The sequence below is a fragment of the Columba livia genome, chromosome 3, assembly GCF_036013475.1.
Source record: "Columba livia isolate bColLiv1 breed racing homer chromosome 3, bColLiv1.pat.W.v2, whole genome shotgun sequence".
NCBI lineage: Eukaryota > Metazoa > Chordata > Aves > Columbiformes > Columbidae > Columba > Columba livia.
The window spans coordinates 106,265,432-106,285,970 of NC_088604.1; the positions used below are offsets into that span (position 1 = coordinate 106,265,432).

At 38.0% G+C, this 20,539-nt stretch overlaps 1 protein-coding gene across 35 annotated transcripts in view; it reads right to left on the reverse strand.

Annotated features, from left to right (window-relative positions):
- Nucleotides 1-20,539, reverse strand: part of NRXN1 (neurexin 1) — a 733,302-nt gene that overhangs the window by 226,400 nt on the left and 486,363 nt on the right. For all 35 annotated transcript variants that reach the window (XM_065058802.1, XM_065058801.1, XM_065058799.1 and 32 more), the window contains one exon: nucleotides 163-344. In XM_065058802.1, coding sequence (XP_064914874.1) covers nucleotides 163-344 — 182 coding nt within the window. The remainder of the gene's footprint in view (nucleotides 1-162; nucleotides 345-20,539) is intronic.

Sequence of the window (20,539 nt, forward strand, 5' to 3'; positions counted from 1 at the left end):
TGTACAGTATTGTATGCTATAAGCCATTATAATTTAGTTCACTATTGACCCTAAAAGGTTCATTAACAAACTGCTGTATTTACATTAAAATAAATAGAAAATCACAAATGTAAGAACAATCAAGACAAGAAGAAATATCATGCATTTGTTAATAATACTTACAATATGCAGCTCTAAATAATCTCCAAGCCCAGTAGAACTGTCCACTCGTACCAACACAGCTTCTTTTTGAACAGTACTAAACCCTATTGCCAGTCTGTCTGCGCGAGTGCTTGGCCGATCATTAGGAGGCCACGTGTAAGTGATTTGTCCACCACCTTTGCTAAAGATATATGTTGTTCCCGCTGTAAAACAGAAATAAAGGTAATTAGCTCACTTGCACCAATGCAGACCCATACAGAAATCATATGGTCTACAAAAAATAAAAAATGTTCTCATACAGCAAATGAATTCATAGAACCAAACAAGACTGTATTTTAACATGAAGCAGTCTTTATCTCTAAAAATTTTGCAGCATGTGAAATATTAGTGCTTTTTATATAGTGCAATCAACATAGAATATAACATAATTGCTTATGCCGTGACTTAAAATACCATAGCTCTGATTCAGAAATGCATATGTATTCAAGAGAGTTCTTAAGCATATGCCTGAAAAACATGTTTCTGTGATGTGCAGAACAGGGATGAGTTGAACCAAATGCTTTCCCGAACTGGGCCTATGTGGAGAAGAAATCAAGTAATTCTAGTTCTCTCATGACTGATAAAAAAATGCAGCTCCTTATTTACATAACGAAAACGATATGCACTATGTGATATGCCATCGTGCCCGGTGCAGCAAGACATCAACAAATACATTCAGATAAGACTTCTACAGATCTGAAGTTTATCATCTTGTGACAGATGGAGATAACAAATGGAAACATACTTGTCATGTCAGGACAAAAAGATGTCAGTCTACCATCTAAGTAAGCAATGGTTTATTTGCATAATGCCCAATGTATAACTTGGAAGAGTAGAAATCTTTGCACATTATCTCCAGCGTGCACTTACAAAATCTATAATCTGTTTTAAACTAGTGTTGTAATCTGAAACCACTTAGCACTTAGATGCTTAACTTCATCACCAGCATATTTCCTCTGAACTAAAATAGAAACATATCCGGACATTTTCCATTTAAAACTTGTATTCTAACAACAGCATGTAGCAGGCAAATTGTGCACTTGATCTTTCATTTGTAAAGCCACTACAAGCTGTCCATTTTTTTTTCTATGAAGATAGGTCAAAGTTTAAGGAGATGTGTCAGCACATTGTAAATACAGACATCTAGTTTTACTAGCCATTCTAAGTTGGCTCATTGTGTGGCTACTCTCAATTTTATTAAATGGAATTCATCTTATTCCACCTAATACTTGCACCACATACTTCCAATGCCTACATAAGGAGATAGTGCATAACAACATACTTGTAATTTTCTTTCTTTCAAGATTGACTATATATGCCGTAAGCATACAAAACAATCTAAAATCTCTTGAACATATAGACTTTTAAAGATGAAAACAAGGACTGTGTAGTTACACCACTCCCTCAACTTCCAGTTGTCTCTAAATACTGATGAGTGAGACTGCTTTGTGTCAGTCTCAAAGCAAAAAGGTCACCCAGTCTTTTTGAAAATATATCCTATATTTTTTTCTAATATCACTTTTTCTTGATGGAATTACATACCTGCTCATTAGATTTTTTGCAGTGCCAGAATTTGGAACATTTTATGCACTGTGCATAGCACTTAAAAAACTGTAAATCTCCTTTTATATCAACACACTTGCAGGATTGCACTGTGCTTCAAATAGATCTCTTGGCTTTTCTCTTCATGGCAAAATACCAAACTGCATGTGTTTTAGGAAAACTTGTCAACTCTCTTTAGCTAAGACGAACACAATAACAGATCTGATCTCTAAGGTTTCAGTTACACTCCAAGTGAAATCAGGGTTTATCATCACTGTAAAGAGTTGTGCAAGAGTACTGAAGAAAGTGGCCATGAATTAAGAAGTCTGGTAATGGACACGGGAAAATGGTGTCTGGTTTAGGAATGTATGTGATAAAAACCTAATCTCCTGCTCTTCAACCCTTGCTTTCCTCATATGTGGTGCTCTGAAATACACAATAATCTGTTGCATGCATGCATCAGTAATGATGGTCAAATCTCCAGTTCTAGTATATCCCAAGACAAAGATACATGAGACAGGTAATATGGTCCCCAAGTTCTCTTTGCTCCTGATGTTGACTTCAAATCTTGAGCCAATTGAGGAGTGACAGAGTTTGGACCTTCATACACTATGTGTCACATTGGTGTCTGTAGTGAAAGGATTTATTCTGTTTTCATGAAAAACTGAGGGCTTGATCCAGAGCCCATTAAAAACAGTGACAGCCTTTCTGTTGACTTCATAAAATATTGTGTCAGATCCCAAATGAGGTTCTTATAAGTAACAAAAATGAGAAGGCTAAGAAAAAACAACTCCTTACACCTCAGTGTCACAAATGAAACTGTTAGAATAGTACATAAGATTTAATTGACAGTGCACAATTATCCTTTTCTTGGTTGTAACAGATGTGTTTACCCAATATAGAAGACAAAGAAAATGCCTGCCAAGCGATAGTGGAGTCATACTGAATACAATGACCCAGAAGTAAGTCTCCAGATCTGAACAATGAGAGACTCTGTTGTTCTTATTCAGAGGGAATCTTTGTCACAGTTTTTTGCTAAATACTGCCGTTCAAATAAACCTATGAAGAGCAAAACATTCCATACTTCCGCCACATTGAAGGTCAATGTCAGTTGGGATGGATAAATCTATCTGTAAATCTTAAAACTACGTAGAATCAACATCAAAGTTGATAAAAACTTGTATTTTATCCATGATAACACATGGTTTATAGTTCTTCTATGGCAAAGCTTTCCCATTTTTATAACTGTCCATTTTGTAGCTCTGCATGTCTGGTAACAAGCTAATTAATCCATCCTGACTAATACAGTTTTGCCTCTGTCTAAGCTGTGCAGGGAGTCACGTTCTGTATTAATTATGAAAAAAATGGGTCGGAAGCCATTTGAGACTAGGTCCTCTAGTGTTTATATTTCAAGAAAGACAAATATAATAATGTAAAATTTATTACTCTGGTATTGATCTTAGCTTACAATCTGACCTCCCATTAACTATTAAAAGCTAGAAACTGAGCAGTTGTTCGAAACCACCCTGCATACTATCAGTTTTGGATCTCTTAAGAAACAACAGATGAAGCCTAATTCTTTGCTCCATAAAGGCTTTTGTGCTCTCTGACAAACCTTATAATGTCCCTGCTGCTCTTTCAGAACATTGGCAGTAAAAACCAGGCATCTTTCTTTTAGCTTATGGCATTGTGTTGTTTGGGGTTTATCATCTCAAGAGAATTGAAAGCAGCAGAATTAGAATGTCAAGAATAGCAGTGCCATCAGCACTGTACTTGTAAGTAGGCAAGTTTGTAACATGCCAGTTATACCTCTCAGCCACAGAATTTACTGCATCATTCTTTATGCATCCATGCATCTACACAATGTTTAAGAAAAATGTCCATACAGCTCTTTGAAATCTTAACCATGAAAGCATGGTTCCTATTGTAACAAACTGCCAGTGGTCAAGATACAGTAATGTTTTTTAATGGCCTGGGTCTCTCAAGTCCTATTTGTTAGCAAAATTCATCTTTATGAAATAGTGCATTCATTTCAGCACAGCCTGGCTGCAACTCAAGGACATCTGCTTCCCTATACAGTATTAAGCAGATAAATATTTTGTTTAGTACCCATTTACTGTATCTATTACTGCATATGACTGCAAAGCTTTTCAATATTTGTTGCTCTGAAGCCTCATCTGATGTAGTTTGATAGTTTGCTCAAATCAACAACAAATCAACAGCTCTCTACCCTCCTCATGTACATCCCAATTTTGTGTTTAAGGTATATTGCACTGAAGGGTAATGTACATAATTCCACTTTTCCCATATAATGTCAGTAACTTAATGTTTATTTTCAACATTCACATCAGGTTTCAGATCCTGATTAAGTGAAAGCAATGCTTCGATTGAGCTCTGGATCCCAATGAACTATGATTCCATCACATTCTGTAGCTGGAAAACTAAAGACTGGAGTCTGTAGATTTCAATAATGAAACTATAAGCTGACTTTTCATTAACAGTAAAGTAATTTTTAACTATTATAAAAATATGAAGGGTAAGAATTGCTGGTTATAACAAGAAATTATCCAATAATGTCATTTTCTTCTTTTTGTGTGTTATCAGTACTTTACTTCATTCCGGGCTAGAATGTGAACCTTCTTATTCCCACTGATAAGTAATTACTTGCATTGATAAACCTGCTGAATCCATTGAGACTATTTGTACAAGCTGCTATTAATTACCAAGAGTGAAGAATTAACAATATGGAGATATACATATATATATATATATATATATACACACACATTTGCACAAATATCTACATGATGGCATTAATCACACCTGCTGTATACAGGGGAGCATATAAATCTCCAGTAATAGTTCTTTTTATGTTTTCATTTATGTATTTTCATCCTGCCCAATCTTAAATTCCAGAAAATACATTTGTTAGAAGAATGCAGGTCAGCTGTCATCCATCAAGTTTCTTGGAAGGCATAGAGGACTGCTTCCTCATACAAATGTGAGATGTGCCAACCAGGAACGAGGCACTGCTGGACTTGCCATTCACAAACCAAGAAAACTAGGTTTGGAATACCTTGTTTAGTGATAGCCTTGGCTGCAGCGATCACAATTTTGCCTTGAGATACTCCTTGAGAACTACAAAAGCATTGCTAGGACATGCACAAATGCAGTTAGAAAAGTAAAATCTCAGATCAAATTGAAATTGGCCAGAGATCTCAAAAACTACACGGAAGGGTTCTTCACATAGTTTAACAACAAGAAGAAACAGAAGGAAAATACTGCCCCACTGTCAAACAGCAGAGATGAATTAGTCACCAACAACACCAAAAAGGCAGAAATTCTCAATGCTATCTTCACCTATGTTTCACCAGCACTGTTGGGTGCCAGGCCTTGGGAACAGAAATCCAGGTTGAAGGTAACACAGACCTACCATCTGTGAAGGAAGAGTTGGTATGGGAACTATTACAGGAACCTGATCCCCACGAACTGATGGGTCCTGATAATATCCCCCTGAGAGTGTTAAGAGAGCTGGCTGATGTTTTTGTGAGGCCACTGCTCATCATCTCTGAGAAGACACGGAGATCAGGAGACACCTCTGAGGACTGGAAGAAGGCTAATGTCACCCCCATGTACAAGAAGGGCTTAATGGAGGAAATTATAAGCACATCAGTCTGACTTGAGTCCCTGGGAAAGTTATGGAACAAATCCTCCTGAGGGCTATTACAAGCCAAATGAAGGATGTGTTTGGGAAAAGACAGCACAGATACACCAGGGGCAAGTTGTGCTTGACAAACCTGATCACCTTCTACAATCAAGTAATCTGCTCAGTTGATGTAGGCCAAACAGTGGACATTGTCTACCTGGATTTCTCCAAGGCTTTCAGTATGGTTTCCCACTGCCTCCTGACAAGTGGTCTCTGTGGTAGGGGTGGAACTGGCTGACAGGCCGCACCAAGAAGTTGGTGGCAAATGGCTCCTTTATAAACTGGTAACCTGTCACAACTGAGGTCCCCCACGGATCAACATAGGGCCCAACGCTGTTTTTAATATATTCATAAGTGATCTGGATGACGGGATCAAGTCTATCCTGAAGAAGTTTGCTGATAACACCAAACTGAGTGAGGAAGTGAACACTTCAGAAGGGACAACCACCCAGGAAGAAGATCTGTATAAGCTGGGAGAGTGGGCTAACAAGAACCTTATGAAGTTCAAAAAGGTTAAGCATAAGGGCTTGCACCTGGGGAAATACAACCCAGGAGTGCAGCACAGGCTTGGATTTACCTGGCTGGGGAGAAGCTCAGTAGAAAGGGACCTGGGGGTCCTGGTGGACAACAAAGCTCAGTAAGAGTGACCAATGTGCTGCCGTGGTACAGAAACCCAACAGAATGCTGGGCTGCATCAACAAACGCATCACCAGCAGAGACAAAGAAGTCATTATCCCATTCAGCACTTACCAGGCCACACCTGGAATATTGTGTTCAGTTTTTGTCTCGGCTATACAAAAATGATGTGGGCAGGCTGGAGAGGGTCCAGAGAAGAGCCACAAAGATGATCAAAGGACTGGGAAGCTGCCATAAGAGGAGAGGCTGAGAGAACTGGGCTTGTTTAGCCTTGAGAAAAGAAGGTTTAGAGGACACCTCATCACCATTTTACAGTATTTAAAGGGTGGCTACAAAGAAGATGTAGACTCACTTTTTACAAGGAGTCATATGGAAAAGATGAAGGGTAATGGGTACAAGTTACTCCTGGGAAGATTCCAATGGGATACAAGAGGGAAATTTTTCACAATGAGAACAAGCACTCATTGCAATAATCTCCCCAGGGAAGTGGTGGATTACCCAACATGGGACAATTTTAAATTTCAGTGGGACAGGGTGCTGCGCCATCTTGTCTAGACCTTGCTTTTGCCAAGAAGGGTTAGACCAGATGATCCTTGAGGTCCCTTCCAACCTGATATTCTATGATTCTATGAAAAGTACACAAAATTTCCATATATAGATTTGTACAGATTTTCTAAGGTAAGAAAATAAAGGAATGCTTCAAGTCTGAGACAATATCTGCCAGGAGAGAGAGGGAAGTGTTTAAAAAAAAATCACTTTGGTGGATTAAAAAACAATTCTTCCATGACTTTCTTCTCAGAGTGCGATGTGTTATTAATTATTTACACAGGACAGAGAACATATGCCATGAGAGTTGAGGTGAGAAGGGAATACCCATTAGGGTTAACCATGGGAAGAAGATGGAAAGAGCTTCTGGAAGAAGTATTTCAAACTAAAGATCAGATTCAATTGAATACTTCCTGAAGGTATTCTGGTACACTCTCTCCCACTAATCCAGGCAGGACCCTGAATATGGATTGTAGCTTCTTTGCTGCAACAATGATATCAAGCTTCTCTAAGTACAATCCATTTAACAGCAAAAGAGGCATATTGGATGGGGAAGAAGATTTTCAAAGTTATCATTGCCTGTAGCTCTCCAAAAAGCTTGAGCCATAGTGGTAAGAACGGAGAAATGTCTAATTTTCTGGCCAGGATACTCTTAGACTTGTGAATAATAGGGTCTAGGAATGTATTTATGAATTTCCTTGGACAACACTCAGCTTAGCAAAGCTTTAAGGGTCATAGTTTTCCTGGAAATTGAGCACCACTCAAAATAATTTCTACTTAGGTCCTTAAAGCAATCTGACTGAGTGCTTGAACTATGACTGACACTTGCAGTCTTTTCATGCTGGTACATTTGTCAAATGTTAGATCACAAACTACATAGCATAATTCCTTATTAATTCTATTACTTCATTCATTGATCTTCCATTATACCAGAATAACTAAGAAGAATCACTGACCAAACCAGCATTGACAAAGACCATTGCTGGGTTTTGTTATTAATTTATTCATCAATTATATCATCTTGCCACTTCAGATAAAGATGCTGATGAAAATAAAGAACAGAAAATGCCTACCTGCCTACTGTCAGCCTTCTGCAGCACCCACCTTTCACTATGCTACAGCTAAGCTCTAAAATTCAGTTTTTCTGTAAGAGAGACTGAAGCCACATCACATTTACAGTGGCTGCTGCTAGCTGATTCTCCAAACTTCCAACACTGTCTTGGATACTACTGAGGCATCTGCTCTCTCTGCATAGGTTAATACTGTGTTGATTGTAATCTAGAACTGGACCAGGTTTCGTATCATGGCACATGTATTAAAAGTTAAGGTCAAGAAGCTAGTTTCAACCACACAATAACTAGATGAATATGACCTCAACCAGCTCAATCATCAGCTGAAGCAATTCATTGAAACGAGCCAACAAAACAGTATCCCCAGGATATAAAACATGCTGAAACAGAAGAGCCTTCACCTCATTGCTGTTGTCTACTGCCTCTTCCAGTTTATCTATCAACCAGTCAACACCAGTACTAAACACGTAGAGATAAGACACAGCCTTCTACATTCCTTGACAAACAGAAACCACATTACATAGCTGCTATTCATGCAAGCACAACTTCACACTGTATTATAGAACTTTTCTTCCCAAACTACTAAAGAGACCCTGATTTGCTTTGTCAGAGCCTAGAAGGCTCTTCATCACACTACATCCAAGTTTTCACAGCGATCTGTAAAACAATGCTGTTCATGGTTTTTTATATTCAGCTATCCCCAAGAGCTGTCTCCAGGTAAAGGTCTAGATGATAATAGAACAACACAGTCTCAAGTCAAGCTGAGCACAGAAGCTAAGCTTTTTCCTCAGACCACAGGAGTTGCTATATGTAGCTTAATCAGCTCAGCACCATGCTTGCCTTCCAAACACAAACGTATGCGTGCACACAAAACAAAACAAACCAACCAACCAAGCAAAAAAACCCAAGCAAACAGCAAGAACAAAATAACAACTAGAAAACTACTCCTTTCTTACTCTTTCTTTCCTTCAGTCTTTGGCAATGGTATTTGGAGAGTACCATGGCCTGATAAATGCTTTGTAGGTGGCAAAACAGCTTTCTCACCTGTTTAAAATGATCCCTATGGTCTTCCCAAAAATGGACTTTCTGGCAACAGGCTCTTAATAAAGTGTGGGAAAAATACTCCATTCCAGTTTGAATTGCCCTTGTAAATTTAATTCCCCAGTTTCAAATGTGAAGTCTTATTTTCAAAATGTTTTCTGTGGAACATAACCTTAGAAACTGGACAACATATCCCCTGCCCTTGCTCATCCTCCAGTTTCAATTTAATAGTCAAGTTCAGACAAATTTAAGAGAGGGACAGGCAGAAATTTCAAACAAAATTTACTCTTAGCAGTTTAATGAAAATCAGTTTCTTTGTAAAAGAGAAACAGGTAGAGCTCAACCACTATACTTTTTGCTTGGTGATAGCCTGTAGGGCACTTGGTGGTTGCGTATTGGTGGGCCAGTCAATATACTCTGGTGCTACACAAGCCGGATAGTGCTGCCACACATATGAAGTGTCATCAGGAGCTCTTGAGGAAAAAGGAACAGAAGCTATTGGATTTTTACAGTAAGAGAGAATAACATTTGGGAAACAAGGCATGGTCAGGATTCATTATTTTTGCTGCTTTTGGGACAAAATACTCATATTTTGATCCAAAAGATACCTAGCTCTGTTGATTTCAATAGGGTCATTAAGGAACAAACAACTAAAACTTGTGAGTAATAAAGGCTCAATGGATGTGTATGCTTGTAAAGGACAAGTCTTACGCAGCTTAGCATCAGTACTACAAGTTAGCATCAATCTTACTATCATAAATTACATAGATGGTTAAAATAAAAGTTTCAAGGAATTTAAAGGATTTCCAACTGAAGTGATTCTAATATCTTCATTCAAATCAAGTAGCATCTTATATCTCAAATGACCCCATTGATTAGATTAGATCACTTAACTGGTGTAAAGTGCTACTTGGTTTGAGTAGGCACATCAAACTAAGAGCTTTCAATTTCGCTTAAAATGAATATAATTTTGAGAAGGGCCTTAGCTGAGCAAGAGTTAGCTGAAAGGACTCCTAAGAGAATGCAAAAATTAGACTATATGTTCATCTGACTTATTAACAAAACCTGATTTACTGAAAGCCAATAGACTTCATAGTAGTTAGGCACTGATTCTGTAAAATTATTTTGATTTGAAACATTCACAGTAGAAAAGTTCTGGGGTTTGCTGATCTCATTAGCATGTTCATTTATACAAAAATGATGATTTATTTTATGAAAGAGTATGGTCTTTCTAATGCAAATCTGACACAGGCTGGTAAAAGAAAATCATTGTTCTTCTCCAGAATCTCTCAGTTTAAAAATTTTACTGGGTGTCTATTACCTCTCACTTTTCCAGTGTGGATGGCAGTTCAAAATGAATTTAGAATATTTCTGTATGAAATACAAGCCAAGTAATTCCCCATTATTGCCTTCTACCTTTATGTAATGTAGATGGTTAGAAAATGATATATTTCTGAAATCAAAGCCTGCTTTAAATGTCATATTGCAGTCAACATGAAACATTTTAATCCATTATAACTCTATTAAAGGTAACCAGGATACAACATGTCTGCTCTTGAAAGCTTTCCAAAAAGTCAGATGGAAATTAAAAGTCAAATGTTTATAAGTAAGGGAAGTTTTTATTCCTCCTACAACCTTGTAAACATATAGTTAAAGATAAATGCCTTGAACAGTGTCTAGAGAAGTGAAAGTTGCATTGTTGGGAAACAAGTATGAGAAGGCAATGAAATGAAAAATATTTCCGGACAGACAGAATGTAAAAGCATCATCAGGCTGATATTAGTAAACTCAAGTACTCTTGAAGACAATAGGACTATTCACACCCCTTACCTTAGGAAATGTCAAGGCCCTATACTTCAATTTAACTACTGTTACACTAAATTCCATTAAAATAAATGGGCTGTAGATGCAATGATTTGATTCTTATGGCTTATTAATTGTGCCAACATCCAAAATTAATGCAGTTAAGGGGCTGGTTAGCTGAAGAGATTTGTAACAGGATGCAGAAACTAGGACATTAGCTGAAATACTATGCAGGTCGATAGAGACCAAATGTTGTTACCATCTGTTGGTGGCCTATGTGAGATCATTCAGTGGTTCCAGTCCAGAGACCTTACAAACTCAGTGGATACCTGGCAAAAGTTAGAAATTCCATAAGCCAAGTAGCTTGAGCTGTTAAGAGTTTCCAAGCTTGCTGACTCAACTGGGAGTCCTGTAAGTTGAAGACAAACTGCTTATGCACCAGGATCTGAACATCTCCCACAAAAGCAGCTCTATACAGATGTGCATATAGGCCAAAAAACAATAGGAGAAAACCCAAAATTAAATTTTCTCTGTATAAGTTCATCAAAAGACAATGTACTTTTCAAATAAATAATCTGATAATTTTTAAGTCATTACTTCATGCAAAACAGAGTGCCTGAAGTTATATTTTTATTCAAGCACCTACAGCAGTATCCTGATGCTCAGAAGTGCTGCAGCATTTCTAGCAGCCTTTAAAAACCAAAGCCCTATCCTTTAAATGACAATACAAATATTTGAAATAGCTAGCCTTAAGTTATTCAGTTCTGTTGAAAGCGAAAGGAGTTTGGCTGCAAATGTCCAATATGCTTCTAGGCTAAAGTCTTTATTTCTTATTTGCTTCCTTACTAATACAATACTCCAGCTACCCTATCTTGCATTAACTTAGTTATTTTTAAGTGACATTTATATTATCTTCCTTTCTAAATTGTGCAACTCATAATTTACTCTTGAGACAACCTGAAACACTTAGATCTCAAAAGCAGTAAAATCTTGTCTAAGAATAAATGCATAACATGCTGAAAGTAAGAGCACTGCTAACTGCAAGCATATTAAATTCACTGAAAAATTATGCAAGCACAAGGAAGTCAGACGCTGGACTAAGATAAGATGCTACTATTACTTGCAGCAGAAAGATGGTACTGGTAACACTGCAACTTTCAGAGTGTGCTGAGATGGAGACTCTTCTGAAAATAGCAAGTTGTGTTATAGACAAGGTGCAATGAGGTTTGATATTGTTTGCTTGTAAAAGTGAAGAGTAAGAAGCTCTGTGGCATACATGCTCTCCTACTAATTACTAAGTTACTAATAGCTAGCAGGTGAATGATGCTGTGGTAGCATTTCTGAACATTTTCAAACAGACATACATGGGCTATAGTTGTAGAAAAATAGAAAGAGCTTAGTTCCTTAGAGATGTTACATCCCGAACTGCAAAAAACAGCAACCCTTCTTCTACTAACAAAAGGGAAACGAAAGATATTAAATCTTTGGAAAAACACAGAGCCTCCCAGAAGCACATGGATCCACTACTGAAGCAGCTGTTCAGTGGCCAGAGGCATCTCAGAGGCAGATCTGGCAAAGGGAAGGATTGATGAGCAGGCTACATATTAAATGCAGCCTTGTAGCATTGTGCTGTCTTGCTAACTCCAAGCATAAGCAAGTCTAAAAATTCATGACATGTCATTTCATTCAATACACAGAGTAATAACTGATTTTTAAAATCCTCAAATTTTAAAACCAAAGCTAGTCTTCACCATTATTATGTGTACTCAAACCTCAGAAAAGTATCTGGCAAAAGAGGAATATGATGTAAAAATATCTAGTTGGTTGGCTCAGTGGAAGCCCAAAAATAAGAACCAGAAAGCAGCTACAAATGATACTCTATCTGGAAAGATTTCCAAGTCATTATCCCAAGGATTGATGATCCCAAGGGACATCAATGTTTACTTATGTTATCAAATTTGCACATGAAACAAATAGTACACAGATCCAGCTGTATTTGAATCTTTAAGGTTATTAGACCGTTATAACAAGAGCTAACGGGGGCCAGCCAGGTTGTGCCAATTCACTTCCTTATGACTTCTTTCTGCTCTAATACATAATAGATTTCCAGTTGCGGTCTGGCACAAAAATGCTCCATGCCTTGTCATTATGATAATTACTATCATTCTTCTTCAGAAAGTCCTTATGCTGTTGTTTGTAAGCAACAATTCACTGCCAGCTTCAGAGGATAAAGAGCTGCAGTGAAAAACACGCATCTTATGTTTTTCACTGTTTTGCACAGTTGAGTAATTAGGAAGCGTGGCTTAACCACTGGATTCTATACCGGTGTTTGGAGAGAACCTGATGAAACAGTTTTGGGGTGTAAGATGTTCATTCATCTCAATGGAGACTAATTCAAGTGTCAACTCTGACACTTCATACCCCAGTACTATTAGCTATGACTTAGTTCACTCGTGTATGCAAGAAAGGTGAGCGGTTAATTACCCTCTGAAGAATAACCCAGCCAAATTAGAGCAGTGAATTTGTGTAGGCCCTTCACTTCCAAACATCTGGATAGGTGAAACAATGATTGCTTTTATTTTCCTGAAATGAAGATCAGTCTTCAGTAGTTTGGGAAGCCTTATTTTAATATAGCACTTTATAGTAACATACACATTAAATTTTACAAGTCATAAGGGAAAGAAGGCTTGCTGTCTGTCTTATAAATGTTCTTCTAATGAACGTCAATCAGAAATTAAGATTCATTATTTAAATCTAGAAGGTTTTGTTCATATCCTGTTTAGTTCCCAAAGGACACTACATATTCCTTGCTCACACATGATGGAGTCTCAACAAGATGGCTATTCAATGAGAGGCTGGCTTTGTGATGATTTTGCTAGCTTTTGTAATAACAATACAACCTAAACACTGCAGTTAAAACAAGAGAGTAGTATTTTTGGAATACCCTGCTGTTCTAAAGTGCATTGTGAATACTAACATATTCCAGTAAATTAGTTTGCACTCATTATCATAAGCAATTACTTACTGTTTAGATGCTGCTGATATTAAATTGGCAAGCAATTTGCAAGAATTAATACATAACATAAAAAGCTTTTCAACATTATAACAGTATGAAAAGACAAATGTTTCTAGTAACAGAGTCCCTTATATATAGATGTCTCTCTGTATATAAAAATTCTGTGTATGTCTTCCTGTCTGATATCTCTTCTTCAGCAGCAAGTGGATAACTACCTGAGGCTCCGTGACAAACTCTTTATAAACTTTGTTTTGATGCTGTGGAGTAAATCGTAAATACCTCAGGCCAAATGCAACAGTAACATCTCATTCGCACTGAAAGGGTTTTCATGCTCATTTTTGAAAATAATAGTTTAGAAAATATATCAATGTGAAGTTCATTTCTTTGTTCTCAAAGCTCTTACTTGTTCCTGGTATCACACTGTCAGAAGGCAAGGGTAAATCAACACCCTTGTCCTCAAGATACCGGTAGGAACAGAATAAGGTATGGAGAACCTGTCCTGCTTTACAGGCAATAACAACAACCTGAGCCTACATCTCTTCAGTCCAAGCAAGCAGTAATCCAAATGAAACAACCGAAGCCATCTCCAAATAAAAACCCAAGTGAGAAAAGAACAGGGCCTCCTTTTCCGAAGGACGCTTGGTGAATGTTACAGAGACATTCCCGACAGGGTGTTCTGCCAAGCCACAGAAAAGTTGCAGATCACACAGTATGAGCCACAGATGATCCAAAGAGCTTTGCATGGACTCTAAAACAATAGGAACAATTTGCTTTGTTACTTAGTTTATATCTTGGCCCCAAGTTTCAAGTGAATTCAGTCCCAGCTGAGAAACACAGCATGTCTTTTCAGCTTACATGACACCAGTCCTCATGTTGCTCTACACAAGTGTGGAGTTAGTAGCAGACTCAACCCAGAGCACGTCCAAGGAAGGACGTCAAATGCGGGGATTTGGAATAGGCTCTTGCTTCCCCTGAACTTGCCTGCACAGCTGAAGAGCAAACAACAGGCACCCAGCAGTCCTATCTGCCAGCAAGTATTTCAAAGTTGGCCCTCTGGATACAGCTCCCAATGAGCACAAAGATCTCAGTATGCTTAAGTGAATTTCAGAGCCACTCTTCAGTTAGTAATACAGTTACATAACTTGATCTGGTGGGATTAAGCATCTGTTTAAATTGCAACCCACTGTTTGAGGGTATGAGACTGTCAACTACTTGCATGGGTATTGTGCCTGCCTACCTGTTTATACAAAAGTGCCTTTAATGCAACCATGAACCTTAATGGGGACATTGGGAATCCAGTATACCATAAACAAACCACAGTAGTTTAAGTAATTCCCAGAATATATTTCTAAAAATATAACTTGTGATCTCAGGTCTCAATCTTTCAAGCTACATTTCAGTCTGGAAACAATTGCTACACCCATCTTGTCTCATAAAATACACAAGACCGTAACAGAAACACTAATGCACCCTTAACTCCAAAAGCGCAATGGTCCATGCTTTCCATGCTTGATTATGCACTCTTCTGTTATATATTATTGGGTTGAAAATATATTTGGTAAAAACAGGCATCGTTTTTAAAAATCATTTAATCAGTTCTAAAGCTGAAGCACTTTCTGCACCTTTCTTGTTAATACTTTTAAAACATACATTTCTAATTTTTTTTTTTTTAAATCAAACTTTCCAAATAGTCTTGTGAAGTTAAACTGACTTTCAGAGCTAAAAATGATGTGTGCCTTGGTCTCTGAAAAAAAACAATGAAGTTCTCATCTGATTAGCAGGCCCAATTTTTTGTTCTTATTGTCCTTGAATAGAAAACACATTCAGCAACTGTTTGTAATGAGAGTGCTTCACATAAAGTGATAGGGCTTCAGTCAGTCTGTGTTACCCCTTTCATCAATCGTTCATTCCCTCCTGATGCTAATCTGCAAGAGTTCTGACAAATTGTTTGGTGTCTAACGATGTGGCAGAAACCATGAGCAGCTCTCAGAGCCACAGGCCATGTCTCAAAACAATTCTCCCTCTTCTGCTTGGGGAAAAAAACACATGACCTTAAAACTAATGTCCAACATCAGTGTCCTTAAGCTACGAACTCCTTGTACACTAAAAAAGAAGGAAAAGAAGCTTCACATTACTTTTTGATAAATAAAATATGACATATAACAACATATAAGAAAAAAACCCACAAATCCCAAAAGAGCAATTTCTACATTTTTTCTGGAGAAATTCAGACTCATCTACCTTGAGAATCTTGCCTGTACATGAAATTTAGCCATGAGATTGTTAAACTAGAACTAGAATGAAAAAGAAAAATACAAGACTATCTCCTTAAACAGCAATTGCTCTTGATTCCTATTAAACCCCATTGATGTTTGTAGACCCAAACTTGACTTATTCATGTCTGCATTATACAGAATCTTAGCAGTGATGAAACATGTCATGTGTTTCATGAACAGGAATCCTCCCTAAAGTCTCATAATCTTTCAATCTCAAAAACTGAGGGAATCTGAACTTTCCCTAAGAAAAAGTGCATTCTCAGATTTAACAGCTGAGATGAATATTTGTGTATGTGACCCCAAAAATACCCTAAAGCCTACTTAAGAAATAATGAGGAACTCTAACTGTTTTAAACCACTGCAAATAACAAAGTATTTTTATGTTCCATAGCAGTTTTCTTTCCAACATCTCACAAACAATTGTCTTCACTGTTTCCAATATAGAAATAACAGTACAATCAATAGGAAGGCCAAACCTGATTCTCTGCCACTGCACAAGATGATATAGGGAAGTGATGCGCTTTAACCTTTTTGTGTGACTTGACTGTCTCAAAGCCTACATAAGAGCAGTTCCATATGCAGATCAGGTGTAGGTTTAAGGGAAAGCAGAGGGTATGCAGACACCACAAATAAGGGAAAGAATAGAAAAAAGACTTTGGATTAGAATCACACCACGTCTCTTCAACAGTAACGTCAAAAGAAGTGAATCCAACACATGCAAGAGTCACAAGAAGATATAAGATTTACTCCAGAAACAGGATAACCAAGGAAGAAAATGTCACAGAGATATTCAAGTTACTCTGTGAGCACCTTATGCAAAAACACAGCACATCTTAAAAAGATGCTGGACCTGAAGAACAAGTCTTACCCTAATTGTCGTGCTGGTGGGTGGAAAAATCTGCTTCTGTAACATACTTGCTCAATCTGATAAACATGACAAAATCGTAAAGCACAACAAAGCCACAAGCAAATTCTCTGAAAGTATGTCAAACAAGCCTGGAGACCTCAAAGCCCAGACTATGTTATCCCAGGTATATCACCTCTTTCCTAGGACAGCATTAGTGTCCAAGAGACTGTGTGGTACACTGCTTCAGGAAGCTGATGCAGCTTAACTGATGCCTCTTCTTCCTCTGAAATAGCCCAGATGACCCCATCTGAGAGCTGTGAACTTACACTGCCATGGGACTGAACACACAGCCCCAAAAGAGCACTCTTCTCCTAGAACCCATCTCAAGGCACACTTAAACAACTTGTGGATGTTTCATCTGCTCAAGGGATTAAACTCATTGTATAAGACAAAAATGATAAAGAAAGTGAAAGTCACAAAACTGCAGATAAACAGAACCCAGTCGGTACAGTAGTAATGCAAACACAACTGAACTTTTTGTCAGCTTTTACAAAACAGCACCTAATTAGAGCTGTTTTCAAAATGACGGTCATGTTAAATGGTACTAAGTGATACCCTGTACTTATACAGATATTCATGTTAACGTTCATCAAAGTAATTCCCTTTTAAAATGGATGATTACTTAGTACCATTATCAGTCTCAGACTCGATATATTATATTGTCACTAATACGCAGAAACCTTAACTTCAGAAAAAGATTCATTATCTCAAGTGCTGAGTTGGTATGAGCTGTGTACCTCAGAGAAAATACAGATTCTGCACACAAAAACCCCATACTGTTTGAGCATGACAACGTGCCCTTAAGTCTTCCCTCCGCTTTAGGCAGTGACCTGGATCCTACATCAATAACTCAATTTATTAATTCTGGGCAGCATATAGTAAATTGCTCTCTGTAGCAATTTGTACTGATGGGGGAGAGTTATTGAGGAATTTTCTTCTCCTTTAAAGAAGACATTTTAGCTGTCACATCCTGTGACATTCCTTGCTTCTTCCAACTGCTTTCCAAGTTGTCCATCTTAAGAGAGCATTTTCAAAAGAAACCAAATGTGTGTGTTTTCCTTGTGTTCTTCTATGCAAGATTTTGTAAGGGAATAAAGTGCTATTTCATCTGAAAAGATACTCCGAACTATTACAGTTTGGGATTTTTTGCCTCAATGTATTTCAATTATTTATTTACATTCAAGACAGATAATAAAAGAACAAGCAGTCTGACCTCTGGACAACTGTCAGAAAGCCCAATTCTGCAACTACAACCAACAGCGTGACCTTCTTCTCTACATTCAGCAGCTAAAAATCACACACAATAAGAGATAAAAAAGAAACATGGCCTGTGCTGAAAACTGGACTCGGTGAGGTAACACAGCTTGTTCTCAAAGCACCTGAAGATGTGTGCTTGGTGAGCCTTTCAGACCATCTGGGACGCCCCAGCTGAATTTCAGAACTGTTCACAGTGATGCCCTGCCAGCAGCAGCTCCCAGTTTTGCCAGAAGAGATTTAAAAACATTTCTGTAGCTCTGTGTCTGTCATCTCAGACTTGATACCACATATCATCTGTCTTTCTGCAGGCACCATAAACACCATATTACTTGCTCCTCCATAATCCATATCCAGCTTGCACAGCTGGGTGTGTGCAGAGCTGGTAGGAAGGATTTTGAGGGTACAGTTCCATGCACAGAGACCTCAGACTCTGCAGTCTTTACGCAATATACCACTGGACACAGGGTTACTTGTTCACAACAGCACACTTGCTGCAGCAAGTGGGCTGCCTCATCATGTGCCGAAGTTTTGTTTCAAATAGATTTCAAACGCTCCATATAGAGCAAGCTGTTCAACATCAAGCTCACCAAAAGCACGTATTACAGCAGTAATGTACAGGCTGGAAAGTAAAAGACATAACTAGATACACATGAAGACAAAAGATATTACTACCATTAGTTGCCTATCAACAATCCTACAATCAAAGCAGAATACAAGCAGCATATGTCAGTCATGCTCAGAGAAACAGAAATAACCATCAATATATTTTCTGGCTCCTTTCTACACTGCATTAATAATGGCTTAGTTTTATTGGGGCAAATATATAACACAATCTTCTATGCCATACAATACGCTATGCGACTCAGAGGGCATGTTGTTGATTTTATTGATTCAGTTTTTACACTACTGTAACCCCCTTATTGTCAGCAGAGCAACTGGAAACTGCAAACAGATTCTAGACTGATAGACTCCAATATTTCTAATTTTCTAATGCATACAACTAGCTTTATTTCTACTTTTCCTTTCTAATAAGCCCACTGCTATGGGACACCTACTCAATGGTCTTCTACTAAAAAAGGGACAGAAATCAGTCCATTAGAAGCATTTATTAGTATTATCAGGATTTTACAACATGATAGCATAATCTGTCCTTTGCCTGAAGTAAACACTCTTAAAGGAAAGCCTGTAGGGAGAGGAAAACTGAAGCATTTTTTAAAGTGGTGAATACTAATCAGATATATCGCTGGAGGAAAAAATGATGTTGTAACAGCAAGATGCAGCAAGTAGACCACACAGCAGATATGATATCAAGGAATCAAAACAGGACAGTAGCATATTCTTTGGAGAGGAAGGTGGGGGAGAAGCACACAAGGACAAACTGACAGGAGGAAAATCTAACCATCACTAATAGCAGATGGAAAGGAAAATCAGGACAGAGAGGTGAACATTTGGATACTTGCACTAAAACAGCACACTGGGAAAGGTGAACCAGAGGTTTCATAACTGGAGGCTCCATGCTCTGTTACAGTCCAGGAAGAGACTCTCGGGGCTTCATGCTATCATTCACGTTGTAGGGATTCATGCATTGGCAGACCTAGAGTCTTAATCACCATAACTCTGCTATTCAAACTGCTCTAACCTTTCCTGTAATCTTCTAGATCCTTATTTTATGGATTTTGGTTGGTTGGTTGTTTTTTTCTGTTTGTGCAGGTTTTGGTGCTATCAGATTCTTGCCCACAGAAACATTAACTAAATTCTGGGCTGCTATATAAATACTTGTTAATAATGCAGCTAGTAATTTATTGAACACAAAAGAACAGTACATAAAGTGCACAACAACACTACCTATTTGGATTATGTGAAATAATAGTCTCATAAATTGTGACTGTGGTAAAAGTGATCAACATTGACTCTTTCCTAACAAGCATTTTACAAGGTCAGTAATAGACAATTACGAAAAAAATAGCTTCTATAGCCTGTGCTTGTTACAAGTCAGGTTTCCCATTTAGTACAAGGCAGATTTTGCTATGTCATTGAATTTTGTCCATTTCTAGAAACACTCCAAAAGCCATCCTGTACACACACCAGTTTCTGAAGTATCACCAAAACCAACTTGAGCAATCTTTCCATTTCTGCCTGTTTGCATTCAAAGCAAAAGTATTGAGCTCAGGGTTTGTTTCTTTTCTTGCTAACACCTAACTAAATTAGGAATAACTCACTGGGGACAACCAAAGTGAAGCAACATAACACTGAAATAAAAAAAAATATTGTCTCTGGAGCTGTAAAACTGGAAGCACCACTTGGAAGGGTTTGTATATCCTGTGCTAGCTCCATGAGGTAGACACAAATACAACAGAGTAAAGCTGATACAAAGCCTCCCTCTTGGAGAGAAGGTGTGGAAACACATGTCCTGGAGTTGTGTCTCTATATACATCCATCCTGTGTTTACTAAACAGCTAAATGGGGATAGAAAAAAACCCTTCCCATGGATGCCTACCTGCCTGTGGCTAACTTAGACCCAGTGCCTGAAGTCTAGATGTTTGCTCTGGATGTGACAAG